General features: G+C 48.4%; 2 protein-coding genes across 2 annotated transcripts; one reads left to right on the top strand and one right to left on the bottom strand.

The window, feature by feature from the left end:
* The first annotated feature begins 375 nt into the window (after positions 1 to 375).
* Camp (cathelicidin antimicrobial peptide) lies at positions 376 to 2,305 on the top strand. Its single transcript, XM_051140376.1, has 4 exons — positions 376 to 682; positions 1,206 to 1,313; positions 1,452 to 1,523; positions 2,068 to 2,305. The coding sequence occupies exons 1-4, from the start codon at positions 485 to 487 to the stop codon at positions 2,242 to 2,244; spliced, it is 555 nt and encodes a 184-aa protein (XP_050996333.1). The 5' UTR covers positions 376 to 484; the 3' UTR covers positions 2,245 to 2,305.
* Positions 2,306 to 5,419: 3,114 nt separating this feature from the next.
* Nme6 (NME/NM23 nucleoside diphosphate kinase 6) lies at positions 5,420 to 14,987 on the bottom strand. Its single transcript, XM_051140392.1, has 7 exons — positions 14,909 to 14,987; positions 14,501 to 14,600; positions 14,088 to 14,184; positions 9,324 to 9,426; positions 7,250 to 7,289; positions 5,960 to 6,120; positions 5,420 to 5,589 (listed from the first exon to the last, which is right to left on the bottom strand). Exons 3-7 carry the CDS (start codon positions 14,175 to 14,177, stop codon positions 5,420 to 5,422), a joined length of 564 nt encoding a protein of 187 aa, XP_050996349.1. The 5' UTR covers positions 14,178 to 14,184; positions 14,501 to 14,600; positions 14,909 to 14,987.
* Positions 14,988 to 15,403: the final 416 nt, after the last annotated feature.

The following is a 15,403-nucleotide window of genomic DNA, read 5'->3' as shown; positions in this document are numbered from 1 at the left end:
TGGATCCACAGAGCAAGGTGTTATGGCCTTGAATGGCAGGGACAACTTCTCCCTTGGAAGGGTGTGTCTCTGGGTGGGATGGTCACTGTCACTTATCCATCAAGTATCCACTGGGAGTCAGACAGTGCCTAGAGCTGGAGACTTAGCAGTGAACACTGCTCATTCCTAAGGAACACACAGCTCGGGGTAGTCACTGGCTCTCTTTCTTTCTTGGGATTTTTACCCCGTTGAGCAATCCTGGATATGACAGTCCCCCTAGGGCCCATCTCAGGAAGATGGGGAAATTATTTCTCCATTTGGCATGCCAGGCCGACTTCACTCACTGCCCAGGGTCTCCTGAGGCAATGAGTATGAAGCAAGTCCCAGCCCCACACGCCCAACACAGGCAGGGTGGGTCAGGAAGGCTTCTGTTTCTGCTCTGCATCCGCCTCAGGATAAGCATAAAGGAGGCTCTCAAGGCCCGGAGGAGGCAATCTTGGGGACCATGCAAACCCGGAAGGACATCCTCTCCCTGCGGTGCTCACTCTCACTGCTGCTGCTCCTGGGCCTGGGGTTGCCTCTAGCCATCGCCCAGACCCCCAGCTACAAGGAGGCAGTGCTCCGTGCTGTGGATGGCTTCAACCAGCAGTCCTCGGATACCAACCTCTACCGCCTCCTGGACCTGCAGTCTCTGCCCACAGAGGTGAGGCAGGGGGCTGGGGGAGAGAGCAAGTTCTAATCCAAGGCACTGCCTCCTTTTAGTGTGGCCTCTCCTTTCCCGGGAAGTCTCCCTAGATCTGTGTCTCATTCCAGAATACCAGCTCTCAGCCTTGGAATACCTGGCAGAAGCGCCCTCGACCTCATTCTAGTGACGAGGGTGTAATCGTTGGCTCCAGGCATTGGCTTCCTTTGCTCTAAGTTTGTCCCATACCCAGTGAAGGACTACCCAGCCTTGAGGTCCTAAGGATGTGCCTGATCCTCTAGGGAGGCCCTGGGTTCCCTATTTCCAAAAGGGGAGATGTTCTTCGTTATAGCTGCCTGAGGGCTGTTCCCACTCACTGTCTGTGTGTGGGAGAAGGAAGAGGCTCTGTACCTCAGCACTAGGCCCTTTTTCAGCACCTAGCATGTAGCGCCGGAAGGCCACCCTGTTAGTGCATGTCAGGAGACTGGTCCTTGAGATTGAGACTGAGCTTGAGACAAGTGTCCCTACTTTCTCTCCTGACCAGGATGAGGACCCAGATACGCCGAAGTATGTGAGGTTCCAAGTGAAGGAGACAGAGTGTGACAAGACATCACAGCAGCTACCTGAGCAATGTAACTTCAAGGATCAGGGGGTAAGGCAGGGGGCAGGGTGGTTGGCACATGCTTCCTGAGGAACTGGACGAGTCCTGAAGGAATCTTTCCATGCAGTGGGTTAGGGCTTAGGGGTTAGCAAATGGATTCTACTTTGATCTTGGGCTTCCCCTTCTCAGCTGGTGAAGCAGTGTACGGGGACAGTCACCCTGGACCAGGCCACAGATGCTTTTGACATCAATTGCAGTGAGGTGAGTGGGATGCAGCAGGTGGTGAGGGATGGGACATGGGTTGGTCCCTATTCCTACCCAGAGCAAACTCCTCTTCATCCTCTTGGCTCCTCCCCTGCACCTGAACTTCAACTCCAGCACTGGTTCTATTATCCCTTAGAGAAGTGACCTCAAAGTTTGGCTAACCAGGGAGGCAAATGCAGGAGGATCTCTATGGGCTTGAGGTCCAGCCTTGTCTACGTGAGTTCCAGGCCAGACATGGCTACATAGGAACTTGTTAAGGATGTAGATTTTTAGGACTTCAAGGTAAGGACCATACCTGGATACTCTGGATCCTGCCAAAGCTGGGAGCATTCTCTTACGGGGTTCACTCTCAGACCCTAGGGAGCCCCTTGCCATATCCAGGCCCCAGTGTTTTCAGCTTTTATTGGGGTTAAGGATCCAGCTACATGGCTCAAAGGCTGAAATAGGGTCCAGAGGCCACAATTGAGGTCTTAGGTGGGGAAGGATCTTGGGCGCCCCTGGGACTAGCCCCACAAAGAACCCGTTTCTTTCTGGTACATAGAATGGTGCACAACCCCAGCGGTTCTTCAAGAAAATTGCCAAGAAAATAGCCAAGAAAGCTGCCGGGCTGGGTGGACTCCTTCGAAAAGGTGGGCAGAAGATTGGTGAAAAGATTAAGAAAATTGGCCAGAAAATTAAGGATTTTTTCCAGAAAGGTGAACCTGAGACAGAGAATTAGGCCTGCCTTGGCTTGTTTCTAGATCCCCAAAATAATAAACTTGGTGAAGGAAACTTCTCAATGGCTTTTGTATTCATTTAGTCTCTAACTGTGGAGGCTGCTATGTGGATGCTGGGAATTGAGCCCAGGTCCTCTGAAAGAGCAGCCAGTGCTCCTAACCCCTGGGCCATCTCTTCAGCCTCAACCCCTCATAGTGGTTTTTTTTTCTTTTTTCGAGATTGTTTTTCATTTATTGTGTGTGCGAGCATGCCTGCACATACTTGCATACTACAGCACACGTGTGGAGGTCAGAGAACAACTGTGGGAGTCAGTTCTCTGGGACCAAAGAGCTCAAGGGCATAGGAAGTCCATGCCTCTGGCTTCTGAGTCACCAGGCAGCGCCGTCAGTGGCCTTTGAGGTCAGTGCAGGGCCTACGCTTCTGTTCCAGTGTGCCAACTGGAGAAACTGCAGCTTTGGTTCCACAGGTCTCTACGGGCATTAAGGCTATGGGGTTATGGTTCTGAAGTCCCCTTGGTCACTGTAAGACCAGAGTGGTCTCAGAGGATACTTTAGGTCTGGGACTCTAGCCACAGCCTCCAGATAGTTTCCCTGAGCCTGAAGCTTGGCATCCGGTCCCCAGCAGGCTCATGGCATCCATGGGTGACCAATGACTCTATCTGGTTACCTTGGGCTTAGTGTCTAGCCCCACTCTTGGTCCTGTTGGCACACAGCCATGAGGGGATCCTTTCTATAGCCCTTCCCAAGTCACCACCAGGAGTCACCAGTTCCCGGAGCTGAACTTCATGCAGATGTTCCTCTGAAGAGTCACAGAAGATGCTATCCCAGTAGGCTTGGAAAAAGAGGAAACCAAGGCAAATTCACTCCAACAGAAAAGTGCAATACAACCAGGACACGAGCCATCATCCATGACCCATCACCGACCACTCTCTATTAGGGAGTGGGGAGTTACGCACGGCTGGCTTCTTGACTAAGGATCAAGTGCCTGTCACAAGCTCTCCCAAGGTCTGTTTCCATTTCGCACAGCTCTGAATCCAATAGTTTTTATTTGTTCCCTGTATCTGGCTGCGCCTATCCGGAACTGGCCTCATTGCATTTGAGGTCTAACCTGCTCTCTTCATCTGTTTCAGTGTAGATTCATCTATTTGCATTTGCTTCTAACTGGACAATATGATTTGCTCTTACTTTTATCTTGTTTTGTCTGGTGGTGTTATTCGGTTATGTACATATATTTATTCTGAAGAATATTTTTAAATTGCTTTAAAGTAATCTTAAATTTTAAATTACATTTATTTACTGAGGGGGGCAATACCTAATTATGTCTGTCATGACTGCTTCCAAATGAACTCATGTTCCGAAATGATTGGAGTTAGAAATTCAATTTATAAATTGGGTAGGAAGTACAATTTAAGCCACAACTGTTGTGAAGTTATATCTTTGTGGTTTTCCAAGACAGGTTTCTCTGTGTAGCTCTGGCTGTCCTGGAACTCACAGTGATCCACCTGCCTCTGCCTTCCAAGTGCTGGGATTAAAGGCGGACACCACCACCGCCCGGCTGTGAAGTTGTATCTTTGGATATTGGCTTGTATATAATATGTCAATTAGGCATTTGGGCTTGGAGCTGTACATGTGTGTTGAAATGGAATGGTCTAGAACAGTTGGCTTGATGTTAGATCTAGACCTTAGCTTTTAGCAGTGTGTCCAGATCTCAGACCTGGATGTATTACTTGGACCTAGGCTTTCATCCTGGATTTGAACCTCAGATATGGACATCAGGCCTTAGAGGTGACTCTCACTGCAGAACCTCTAGCCTTTATTTTTTATGTAGAACAGGCTGGCTTTGAACTCACAGAGATCCACTTACCTTTTGAGTGCTGGCATTAAAGGCATGTGCCACCACATCCCAGAACCCTTATCCTACAACTCAGATACAAGCAGAAGCTTCATGAACTGGAATAAGGGCTGCCGTCTGGGCACCTGGACTAACTTGTGCTGAGCAGCTCAGCATGATCAACTATAATCAGCTCACCGGATGAATTACAGCTGCACTAGTGAGTCTGGAGGAAAACAACGGAAGCTGGCAGCTGGCAGATACAGGGAAACAATCCCTGCTGTTTTAGGGCATTGACGTCTGCTGTAACGCAGCAAAGTACTACAGGTTTTAGTGCAGGCATACCTACCATTAGTACAGTGCCTTTGTGGAAATCAGAAATACTAGCTTATTACCCAGGCTCATTAAAATGTGCCTCCACTGGGCAGAGGTACCTTGGTTCAAAGAAAAAGTACCTCTTCCTCCAGGACACAGCCCTATGTCTAGGTGCACAGCATGGTTTTGAGTCCACACTCACTTAGTAAATGGGTGCACTCATGTGCTACATAATCAACCCACTGAAAGTTTTTTTGTTTTTTTTGTTTTTGTTTTTGAGACAGGGCTTCTTTTTTCTTTTCTCTTCTTTTTTTTTTTGGTTTTTCGAGACAGGGTTTCTCTGTGTAGCCTTGGCTGTCCTGGACTTGCTTTGTAGACCAGGCTGGCCTCGAACTCACAGCAATCCGCCTGCCTCTGCCTCCCGAGTGCTGGGATTAAAGGTGTGCGCCACCACTGCCCGGCTGAGACAGGGTTTCTTTGTGTAGCCTTGGCTGTCCTGGACTCTTTATAGACCAGGCTGGCCTCGAACTCACAGCGATCCACCTGCCTTTGCCTCGTGAGTGCTGGGATTAAAGATGTGCACCACCACACCCAGTGGTAGATTCTTATACCATTCTCTCTTCAGTTAGCACAGGGCAGACACCTGGCTTCACCAGATGCAGTGACTCCAATGAAGGACAAAGAGAAAGCCCGTACAGGAGAACTGCCAGCCTGGAGGACTGGGTGGCACAGAATTTATTAAGGAAGCCAGGTTGCACAGGCACTGCATTTTTTTGGTCAAGAGGCAGGCTTCTTCTTGAGGAAGGATGATAGTACTTTGCAAAAACAGGAGTCACCATCCTTCCCAAATCCCCGTGACAACCCACGGAAGAGGTAGATATATACAGCTAGCCCTTAGCAGCTGAGCAGCACTTTGCTAGGTCTTCGGGCAGGTGGTGGGGTCCAGCACAGACAGTGCCTTCAGCGCACCTTCCCTGGCCCTAAGAGAAAAAGCTGAACACTGTGACCTGTCCTCAGGGACTGACGGGGCTTTACCGGGCTGGTCTGGGGCCTCCTGTTTCAGCTGCACAGTGGACGCCTTCCTCTGGACTGTAGCACACAGGGCCACAGCGCAGCCGCGGTTCCTCCTCTTCATACCAGCGCTGTTCACTGAAGTCAGGGAAGAAAGCTGCAATCTCTCTGCTGGCGGAAACCACGGAGTCTATGAGAAGAGGAAAGGAGGAAAAGATCTGCTTAGGAGGCTGAGGCAGGAGGACTGCAATATGGGGACCCATTTAGGAAACAAAGCAAGACCAGGTCTCGGAAAGAGAGACAATTGAGAGAAGGCGTTATCTCAGGGAACGGGGGTGGGGGCGAGTAAGACACACCACCAGGTTCAGAACCTGAACGCCTCAATCCTGGGGCATATACAGCAAGCTCACAAGCCACACAGCCCAGAGAGCTATAAAGGGCCAGACATATATGGAACACAGCTCAGTGGAAGGCCCTGGCTGTCAATCTCACCACATGGCCAACCCAGCTGCCCTGAGTTGTCCTTCATCTGTGGCTGCGGATGAGGAGTTCCAACTCACCTGAGCCATGGGTAGTATTTCGGGTGTCTGTGAGGCCCAAACTCCCACGAATTGAATCTGGCGCCACGTGGCGTGCTCGAAATACTCTGGTGGGTCCCATCAGTGTCCTCCAAAGCTGGATGGCATCTTTGTGGGCAAGGATGTAGGCTCGGATTGGCCCACTGAGAATAAAAGAAGGGATCAGACCCACTGGTCTAGAACGTGTTTGCAAGCAGGGCAAGGAGACATGTGAACTGTACATTCAAAGAGTCTCCTTGCCCTTCTAGTGAGTGCTGATGCTGCTTTAAGGAGAAAGTGATGGGTAGAGGCTGACTACTGACATGCAAGACATGATCAGTAGAGTTTCTAAGCAGCACTCAATAGTCCTCCACCATAGCCACTGGTCCAGCAAACACAGGATGGGTGCCTGCCAGGTCAGTGTAGCTCAGTCCTGTCTCTTTAGACTCGACAGTGATTACATCTTTAAAGTGAGTTGGGCGTGGTGGCACACACCTTTGATCCCAGCACTGGGGAGGCAGAAGGAGGTGGATCTCTGTGAGTTCAAGGCCAACGTGGCCTACAAAGCAAGTCCAGGACACCCAGGGCTGCCCTGAAAAAAAAAAAAAAATCTTTAAAAAGTGGTGAGGGACTGGAGAGATGGCTCAGAGGTTAAGAGCACTGGCTGCAGGCTGGGCGTGGTAGCACACGGCTTTAATCCCAGCACTCGCGAGGCAGAGGCAGGCGGATCGTTGTGAGTTCGAGGCCAGCCTGGACTACAAAGCGAGTCTAGGACAGCCAAGACTACACAGAGAAACCCTGTCTCAAAAAACCAAAACCAACCAACCAAACAAACAAACAAAAAAAAAAACAAAACAAGAACACTGGCTATTCTTCCAAAGCTCCTGAGTTCAATTCCCAGGAACTGCCTGGTGGTTCACAGCCATTTATAATGAGATATGGTGCCCTCTTCTGGCATGCAGGCATACATTCCGGCAGAATACTGTATACATAATAAATAAATAAGTCTTTAAATGGAAAAAAAAGTGGTAAGTGAGCTGGCGCACGCCTGTAATCCCAGTAATCTGGGAAGCAGAAGCAGGCAGATCTTTGTGAGTTTGAAGCCAGCCTAGTCTATACTTTGTGTCCGGGACAGCCAGGGCTATGCAGAGAAACCCTGTCTCAACAAAACAAAACAAAAAACCCCCACAAAAATAAAAACAAACAAAAAAGTGGTGAGATTGACACTTGTGTTCACAGGGAAGAGGAGCTATGCCCTAGCACATGGAGATTTGAGACCAACATTACAAGTACCTGGCCATGAACTCCACCAGCCGCTGATAGAAGAAACGCCCTGCAAAGAGAGTGGCTTCATGAAGACACGGGTCTCACTGCGCTACCTGCAATACCACACTAGTCACAGGGAGATAACAAGGACCTTGGCGCCTGGCACTCTGAGTATGGCTCTAGATTCGGCCACTTACAATCTGGACAGGTTTGGTTGAGTTGTTAATTTCCCTAGTGTGTCTTCCAAATTTTGTGTCATCATAATAACAACATTAACTTGTTATGATTTGGGAAAAAAAATTTTTTTTGAGACAGGGTTTCTCTGTGTAGCCTTGACTGTCCAGGACTCACTTTGTAGACCAGGCTGGCCTCGATCTCACAGTGATCCTCCTGCCTCTGCCTCCTGAGTGCTGAGATTAAAGGCGTGCGCCACCACACCCGGCCTGGACAATTTTATTTTATCTTTTTACAGAGATCCACCTGCTACTGCCTCCTGAGTGCTATACATTATTTTCTAAAAAAAAGAAAAAAAAGAGTTTTTCTTGAGGCCACCTATGTTGTACACACCTTCAACCTCAGCATTTAGGAAGCAGAGCTCTGTGAGTTTGAGGCTAGCCTGGTTTAAAGAGTAAGTTCCAAGGCTACACAGTGAGACCCTGCCTCAAAAAAACAAACTGCTGCCAGGAAGTATTGGTGCATACCTTTAATCCTAACACTGGGAGGCAGAGGCAGGCGGATCTCTCCTTGTCTACAGTGAGTCCCCGGACAGCCAGGACTACACAGAGAATCCTTTCTCAAAAAACAAAACAACAACAAGAACTCCCACAGAAACAAAAAACAAACCAAAAGATCCTGTTTTGTTTTGTTTTTCTTTTTTCTATAATTGAATACAGAGCCAGCAAACAGCAGTGAGGTAGTATCTGGAACACCACCTGGCACCTCCTTTTCTTGACCTGGACTCGCTTTTTTTTTTTTAAACGTGCATTGGTATTTTGCCTGCATGTATGTCTGTGTGAGGATGTTAGATCTTGGAGTTAAAGACAGTTGGACTCACTTTATAGACCAGGCTGGCCTCGAACTCACAGGGATCTGCCTGCTTCTGCTTCCCAAGTGCTGGCATTAAAGGCGTGTGCCACCACACCGGGCTGCCACTCCCTTTTCTAAATTTGAGAAAATTAACTGAAATAATGAGCACAGGCAAAGCACTTGACAAGATAAATGTTCACTCAGTGTTTTTTACTGATTTTACCAAGACATTATATTAAATTTCTGATTGGGACTATCCAGGCCGTCTCTTCTAGGAAAAGAAAATACCTATTATGGGGCTGGAGAGATGGCTCAGGGGTTAAGAGAACTGGCTGCTCTTCCAGAGGACCCAGGTTCAATTCCCAGCACCCACATGGCAGCTCACAACTGTTTGTAACTCTTGTTCTAGGGGATCTGACACCCTCACACAGGCACATGCAGGCAAAACACAAATGCATATAAAATTAAAAAAAAAAATACTGATTATCATGAGAGGTCTGTGCAGAAAAAACAAACAAAAACAAAACAACAGCAACAAAAAACCCACAGTTGGGCATGGTGGCGCATGCCTTTAATCCCAGCACTCGAGAGGCAGAGGCGGGCATATTGCTGTGAGTTTGAGGCCAGCCTGGTCTACAGAGCAAGTCCAGGGCAGCCAAAGCTACGCAGAGAGACCTTTCTTGAAAAAATAACAACAACAACAAAAAACAAAAAACCCAAAAAACCAAAACCACACACACAGAAGAGCACAGTCTGGGGAGATGGCTCCACTGCTAAAAGGCCTGCATTGCAAGCATGAGGATGACCCCAGAACACACACAAAGGCATGGTGGCATACATGTGCACACCCAGTGCTCGAGGCAGGTGGACACTTGGGCTCAGTGACCAGCCAGCCTAGACTACTTGATGAGTCGCAGGCCAATGATGGGACCCTGGCCGAGGGAAAAAAGTAGATGGTGCCTGTGACTATCAACTAAGGTTGTCCTCTTGCCTATATGCAAGTGTGTCTCACATGCACACTCACAAACACACACACTCACACTCAGGGTGTGTAAATGCAGGCTCCTGACCTTACCTTCATGCTCTCGGTAAAACCTCCGGCAGTCTTCCTTTTTCCATTGTAGTTCTCTCGTTCGTACGATGAGGAACTTGTTGCTCAGAATCTGCTGGTGAACAGCCTGGAGACCCAAGCATCCCAGACATGAACATTAACCAGATCTCAAGCTGTCCAGAGGACCACTTCAAGGTCTGCTCTGCTGACACGAGTCATGCTTTAGATACTGAGCACCCCACCCCCCAGCTCATGTGTTAAAGGCAGCCGGTGGCACTTTCCCAAGGCTGTGGAAACGTCAGGCGGTGGGTCTTCCTGAAGGAAGTGTCATCAGGAGTGGGTGTGAAGGGAACACTGGAACCTTTGCCTGCCAGTCTTCACACCCTGGTCCATGCTGTGAGCATTTCTCTCCACAGTGTTCATCCTTAACACAGGCTCAAAGAGACAGGACCAAGCAGCTTGGACTAATACCTGTGAACCCTTGAACCAAATGAAGCTTCCCTCTTTTATGTACGGCCCAGTGGCAGAAAGCTGATGAAAGCAGTGGTCAGAAGGTGAAGTGAGGAGGGCAAGACCTCAGGTATATGGCCAGAGTATGAACCTGGGGTCCATGGGGACAAGAAGCAATGAATGTCCTTAGGCCCCACTACCCAGAATTCAAGTCTTTTTGTTTGTTTTTGTTTTTCAAGATAAGGTTTCTCTGTGTAGCCTTGGCTGTCCTGGACTTACTTTGTAGACCAGGCTGGCCTCGAACTCACAGTGATTCACCTGCCTCTGCCTCTGAGTGCTGGGATTAAAAGCGTGCGCCAACATGCCCAGCTCCCATACAAGTCTTTTTAATGGTCCCCCTGTTCTCCTCCTTCATTCTATACCATCACATTTTTAAAAAAAGATATTTATTATGTATACAGTGTTCTGCCTGCATGTATGCCTGCACTCCAGAAGAGGGCACCAGGTCTCACTACAGATGGTTGTGAGCCACCGTGCGGTTGCTGGGAATTGAACTCAGGACTTTGGAAGAGCAGCCAGTGCTCTTAGCCTCTGAGCCATCTCTCCAGCACTATACCATCACATTTGATTAAAAACTGTACAACTTGCTGGGGGTGGTGGCGCACGCCTTTAATCCCAGCACTTGGGAGGCAGAGGCAGGTGGATCGCTGTGAGTTCGAGGCCAGCCTGGTCTACAAAGTGAGTCCAGGATGGCCAAGGCTACACAGAGAAACCCTGTCTCGAAAAACCAAAAAAAAAAAAAAAAAAAAAAGAAAAAAGAAAAAGAAAAAGAAAAAAAGAAAAACCGTACAACTTATTTATATGTTCCTCTCTGGTCAGAAGGTTCCGGGAGGTTTCTACAATGAAACAAAGTACATGCGCTTTGGCCTTCTGCTCAGGGCTGCCCTGTCCTTGCCCTCTATCTCTTCTCTCTGGTCCCGCAGCCCAGGCAGCCAGCCCTGCTTCTGATCTCCTGGCATTAATCAACATTTGCTTGTCCTTTGAGGCCTCAGTCCTACCATTCCAGAGTGTTCTGTTCTGTTCCTCCTGCTATTTCCTCTGTACTACACAGCGTAGGGAGCCTACTGACTTCCTAACCTTACAGCAGGGAGAGTCCCAAATGATGCCTTGCTTGTGTCTGCCTAGTTCTTAGTAGGAGCATTTCCTAAGTATGGGACTCACTGATATTCTGTGTCATTCTGCCCTTTGTCTACTACTCTACTCTCCTTCTAGTCAATCTTCTTCACGCTACCATTTCTAATTGTACCAACTGCCAGGTTCTGAGCATCAGCTCAGGCCTTCCACCCTTGTCCTCAGGTCTGTGAGTGTGACAAAATATGACTAAGTCACATCATATAACAAAAGGGATTTTTCAGAAACAGTTTTGGTTACTAATCAGTTGATTCTGCTTTAGCTAAAAGGAAGGTTCACCTGGTTGGACTAAATAGTCACAAAAGGGGCCAGCAAGATGGTTCAGTGAGTAAATGCGCTTGCTCTCAAGCCTGAGGACCCAAGTTCAATCCCCAGGACCCACATGGTGGAAGTCAAGAACCAACTTCATAAGCTGACCTCTGACTTGGACACACACACATCATGGTACACAAACATTTCTCATACACACACACACACACACACACACACACACACAAAAAAGCCCCACAAACCAAACAAATGTAATAAAAAGTCACACAAACCCTTTAAAAGCAGTTTTCTCTGGCTATGGTTTAAAGCTAGAGAGGTTAGACAAGTGTGAGGGATTAGCTGCACCATTGCTACCTCCAAGACGTGAGGGTTATCTCTGCAAACTGAGAGTTGTTCCTGCGTGAAGGCCAGTGAGGACACAGCACACTGAGCCACAGTCGGCCAGCAGTCTTAGCAACCCTGGAGGTGGGAAATCCCCGTTCTTTCCACCCACCACCATCACTACAGGTTCTCTCCGTGTGGCTCTGGCTGTCCTGGAACTCACTCTGTAGACCACACTAGCCTTGAACTCAAGAAATACACCTGCCTCTGCCTCCCAAGCGCTGGGATTTAAGAAGTTTGCCACCACCACCTCAGCAGTCCATATCTTGTCTTTGGCCTCAGGAGACCCTAAGCAGGAGATAACCCAGATAAATCTACTGGACCTCTAAACTATGGAACTGTGAGACAATAAACACGGAAAGTTAAATATATATATTTTGTTTGTTTTGTTTTGTTTTTCAAGACAGGGTTTCTCTGTGTAGCCTTGGCTGTCCTGGACCCACTTTGTAGACCAGGCTGGCCTCAAACTCACAGCGATCCACCTGCCTCTGTCTCCCGAGTGCTGGGATCAAAGGCGTGCGCCACCACGCCTGGCTATATATGTTTAAATGGTCACAAAATGAATGTTGTTTAATCTATCAAATTTGGAATGTAGAAACTAATATGTATGTATGTATGTATATGTTAAAACTAATATAGTTAAATATTTATTAGTTAAATTAATAAGTTAATATAATACACAGAGAGAATAGGACTAGAGTTTTTTTTTTTAATTGGGGCTGGGCATGGTGGAACACATCTTTAATTTTAGCACTCTGGAGGCAGAGGCAGGCAGATCTCTGAGTTCTAGGACAGCCTGGTTTATAGAGAGTTCCATGCTATCTGCAGCTACACAACAACATTGTTTCAAAATAAAAGAAAAAAGCCAGGTGGTAGTGGCGCATGCCTCTAATCCCAGCAGTCAGGAGGCAAGAGGCAGGTGAATCTCTGTAAATTCAAGGCCAGCCTGGTCTACAAAGCGAGTCCAGGATAGCCAAGGCTATCACAGAGAGACTCTGTCTTGAAAAAAACAAAAAACAAAAACAAACAAAAAATTGAGCCGGGAAAATGGTTCAATGGATAAGTGTATTTGCTGTGCCTCCATGAGGACTTGAATTCAGATCCCCAGCACACATATAAAATAAAATAATGCAATTTTTTTCCTTGTATATTAGATATGCTCTAATTCTCTAAAACTACAGTCTTCTTAAGGCCAGAGTCCATGTTTTTTTTTTTTTTGTTTGTTTTTTTGTTTGTTTGTTTGGTTTTTTGAGACAGAGTTTCTCTGTGTAGCCTTGGCCATCCTGGACTCACTTTGTAGACCAGGCTGGCCTCGAACTCACAGCGATCCACCTGCCTCTGCCTTCCCGAGTGTTGGGATTAAAGGCGTGCGCTACCACGCCCGGTAAGTCCATGCTCTTAGTTCTTCTTCTTTTTTTGTTTTTCTGAGATAGGCTTTCTCTGGGCAGCCTTGGATATCCTGTAACTCACTCTGTAGACCAAGCCTGCCTCTGCCTCCTGGGTGTTAGGAGGACTAAAGACATGCACATTTATGCCCACCTAGCTTTTCTTCTTCAATTTTTTCTTCTATTTATTTGTTTGTTTATTTATTATGAATAGTGTTTTGTCTGCATCTACACCTGAATGCCAGAGGGCACCAGATCTCATTATAGATGGTTGTGAGCCACCATGTGGTTGCTGGGAATTGAACTCAGGACCTTTGGAAGAGCACCCAGTGATCTTAACCTCTGAGCCATCTCTTGAGCCCCTAGCTTTCCTTCTTAACTTTTTGTTGTTGTTGTTTGTTTCTTGTTTTTTTCGAGACAACCCTGGCTGTCCTGGACTCTCTTTGTAGTCCAGGCTGGCCTCGAACTCACAGTCTCTGCCTCGTGAGTGCTGGGATTACAGCTGGGCTACCATGCCCAGCTTTCTTAACTGTTTGTTTTTTTTTTCCTGAGACAAGGTTTCTCTGTGTAACAGCTCTGGCTGTCCTAGACTCACTCTGTAAACCAGGCTGGCCTCGAATTCACAGCGACCCACCTGCCTCTGCCTCCCAAGTACTGGGATTAAAGGCATGTGCCACCACCACCCGGTATTTCTTAACTGTTTATATTAATTTATTTATATGTATGTGCACATGTGTAGGTCAATGACAAAGTGCAAGAGTTGGCTTTCTCAGCCGGACATGGTGGTGCAAGCCTGTAATCCCAGCACTCGGGAGGCAGAGGCAGGCGGATCGCTGTGAGTTCGAGGCCAGCCTGGTCTACAAAGTGAGTCCAGGACAGCCAAGGCTAACACAGAGAGACCTTGTCTCAAAAAAAAAAAAAAAAGAGTTGGCTTTCTCCTTCCCCCACCTGAGATCCAGGCATCAGACTCAGGCCTTTCTATACTAAGAAAACAAGGCGATCCATCTAGCCTCTCCACCTCAGCTTCTAGCCCATGACCGCGCTGTTAGCTGCCACAAGTGGTCCTGGGTCACCTGAAAGAGTGCGGTGGAGGCTTGGAGTTCATTCTTACCTCTAGAATCAGAGGGTGGGCAACTGCATCAGGCTTGATCAGGGCTAGTGTGAGCTGGAGAGCCTGAGGACTTCGCAAGATGGAGGTCATCTCGCCCCTGCTATCAGAGAGCTGGATTAAGGACCACACAGTGTTGAGCTCTCAGCCCTTTCAACCCTTGCGAGCCAAGCAGGACCTTCACCCCGGACACTCACAGAGCATCTGGCTGTTGTACTATATGGCTGTAGATGACACCTACTCACTGGCCTGTTTGCCCTCATGAAGTGGTGCTTCCCCTGCTTATCTCCTACTTGCCAATTTGCGCTCAACTCACGTCTGCAGTCAAGACTTTCTCAAGGCTCTCTGAGGGTACATATTCATGAAAGCAAGAATCTGTTCCGCTCACCATCCTACTCAAAGTGCCTCGTACGTACCTGGCTTTCCACAGTCTTTAGCTGGATGAATCAGTGCATGAACCTGACCCAGCCATGCCAAATCCAGGCTGCTGAGGGGTCTCCGGGGTGGACAGGCGACCTGTAGCGAGGGTGTGGTCCCTTTACGTTAGATTAGGGCTGTGTTGGCCAGTGGTTTACAAGAAAATGCTGTCATGTTAAGAAAGTGGCTTGACTTAAAGGTCACCCTATCAGGCAGTTATAAGTTTTTAAAGTTTGCCCCGCCAACTGAGAGGGCCTCTTCTTTTGCTCCCAAGCTGCTCAAGTACTTGTTGGCTCCGCTCCGCCACTTCTGTGGCCACGCCCCCACCCCTCCAAGTCGTGGTTCCAGACCGCCTACGAGCCCCCCCACCCCCCACCCCGCATATTCTAGGTCACAAGCCATTTAACCTGGGCTTCTTAACTATGGGCCAAAGCCCACCGCAGACTCAGCTATCCCCGAGCCAATGCCGCCCGGATTCTAGGTTCACCTGGTCCGCCCACCGATGCTCCAGGCCACCAGGCACTGAGCTGGTTGTCCTGCGGGGCCCTTTGGGGTCCTTCAGGCACGCGGTCGGGCAGCCCTCCTCGGGTCCTACGTCGCACTCCTTGAATGTTGGAAGGAGGGCTGCAGTGCTGACAGCTTGTTTACACCAGGTATCTTTCTCAGGAAAGTCCATTTATTTAAAAACATACTTTTAAAGTGTTACGCTTAAGCCTGTTCTGCCTGCACGTATGTGTGTCCCACGTGCACACATGGTGCCCATGGAACCAGGAGAGGGTGCTGGATCCTTTGGAACTGGAGTTAAAGATGCTTGTGAGCTTAACCGTGGCTGCTGGGAATATAACCCAGGCCCTCAGGAAGACCTAGCTGCCAGTGCTCTAAACCACTTGAGCCATCTCTCT

This window comes from Acomys russatus, chromosome 32 (assembly GCF_903995435.1).
Source record: "Acomys russatus chromosome 32, mAcoRus1.1, whole genome shotgun sequence".
NCBI lineage: Eukaryota > Metazoa > Chordata > Mammalia > Rodentia > Muridae > Acomys > Acomys russatus.
This window is presented reverse-complemented; position numbering and strand designations above follow the sequence as displayed.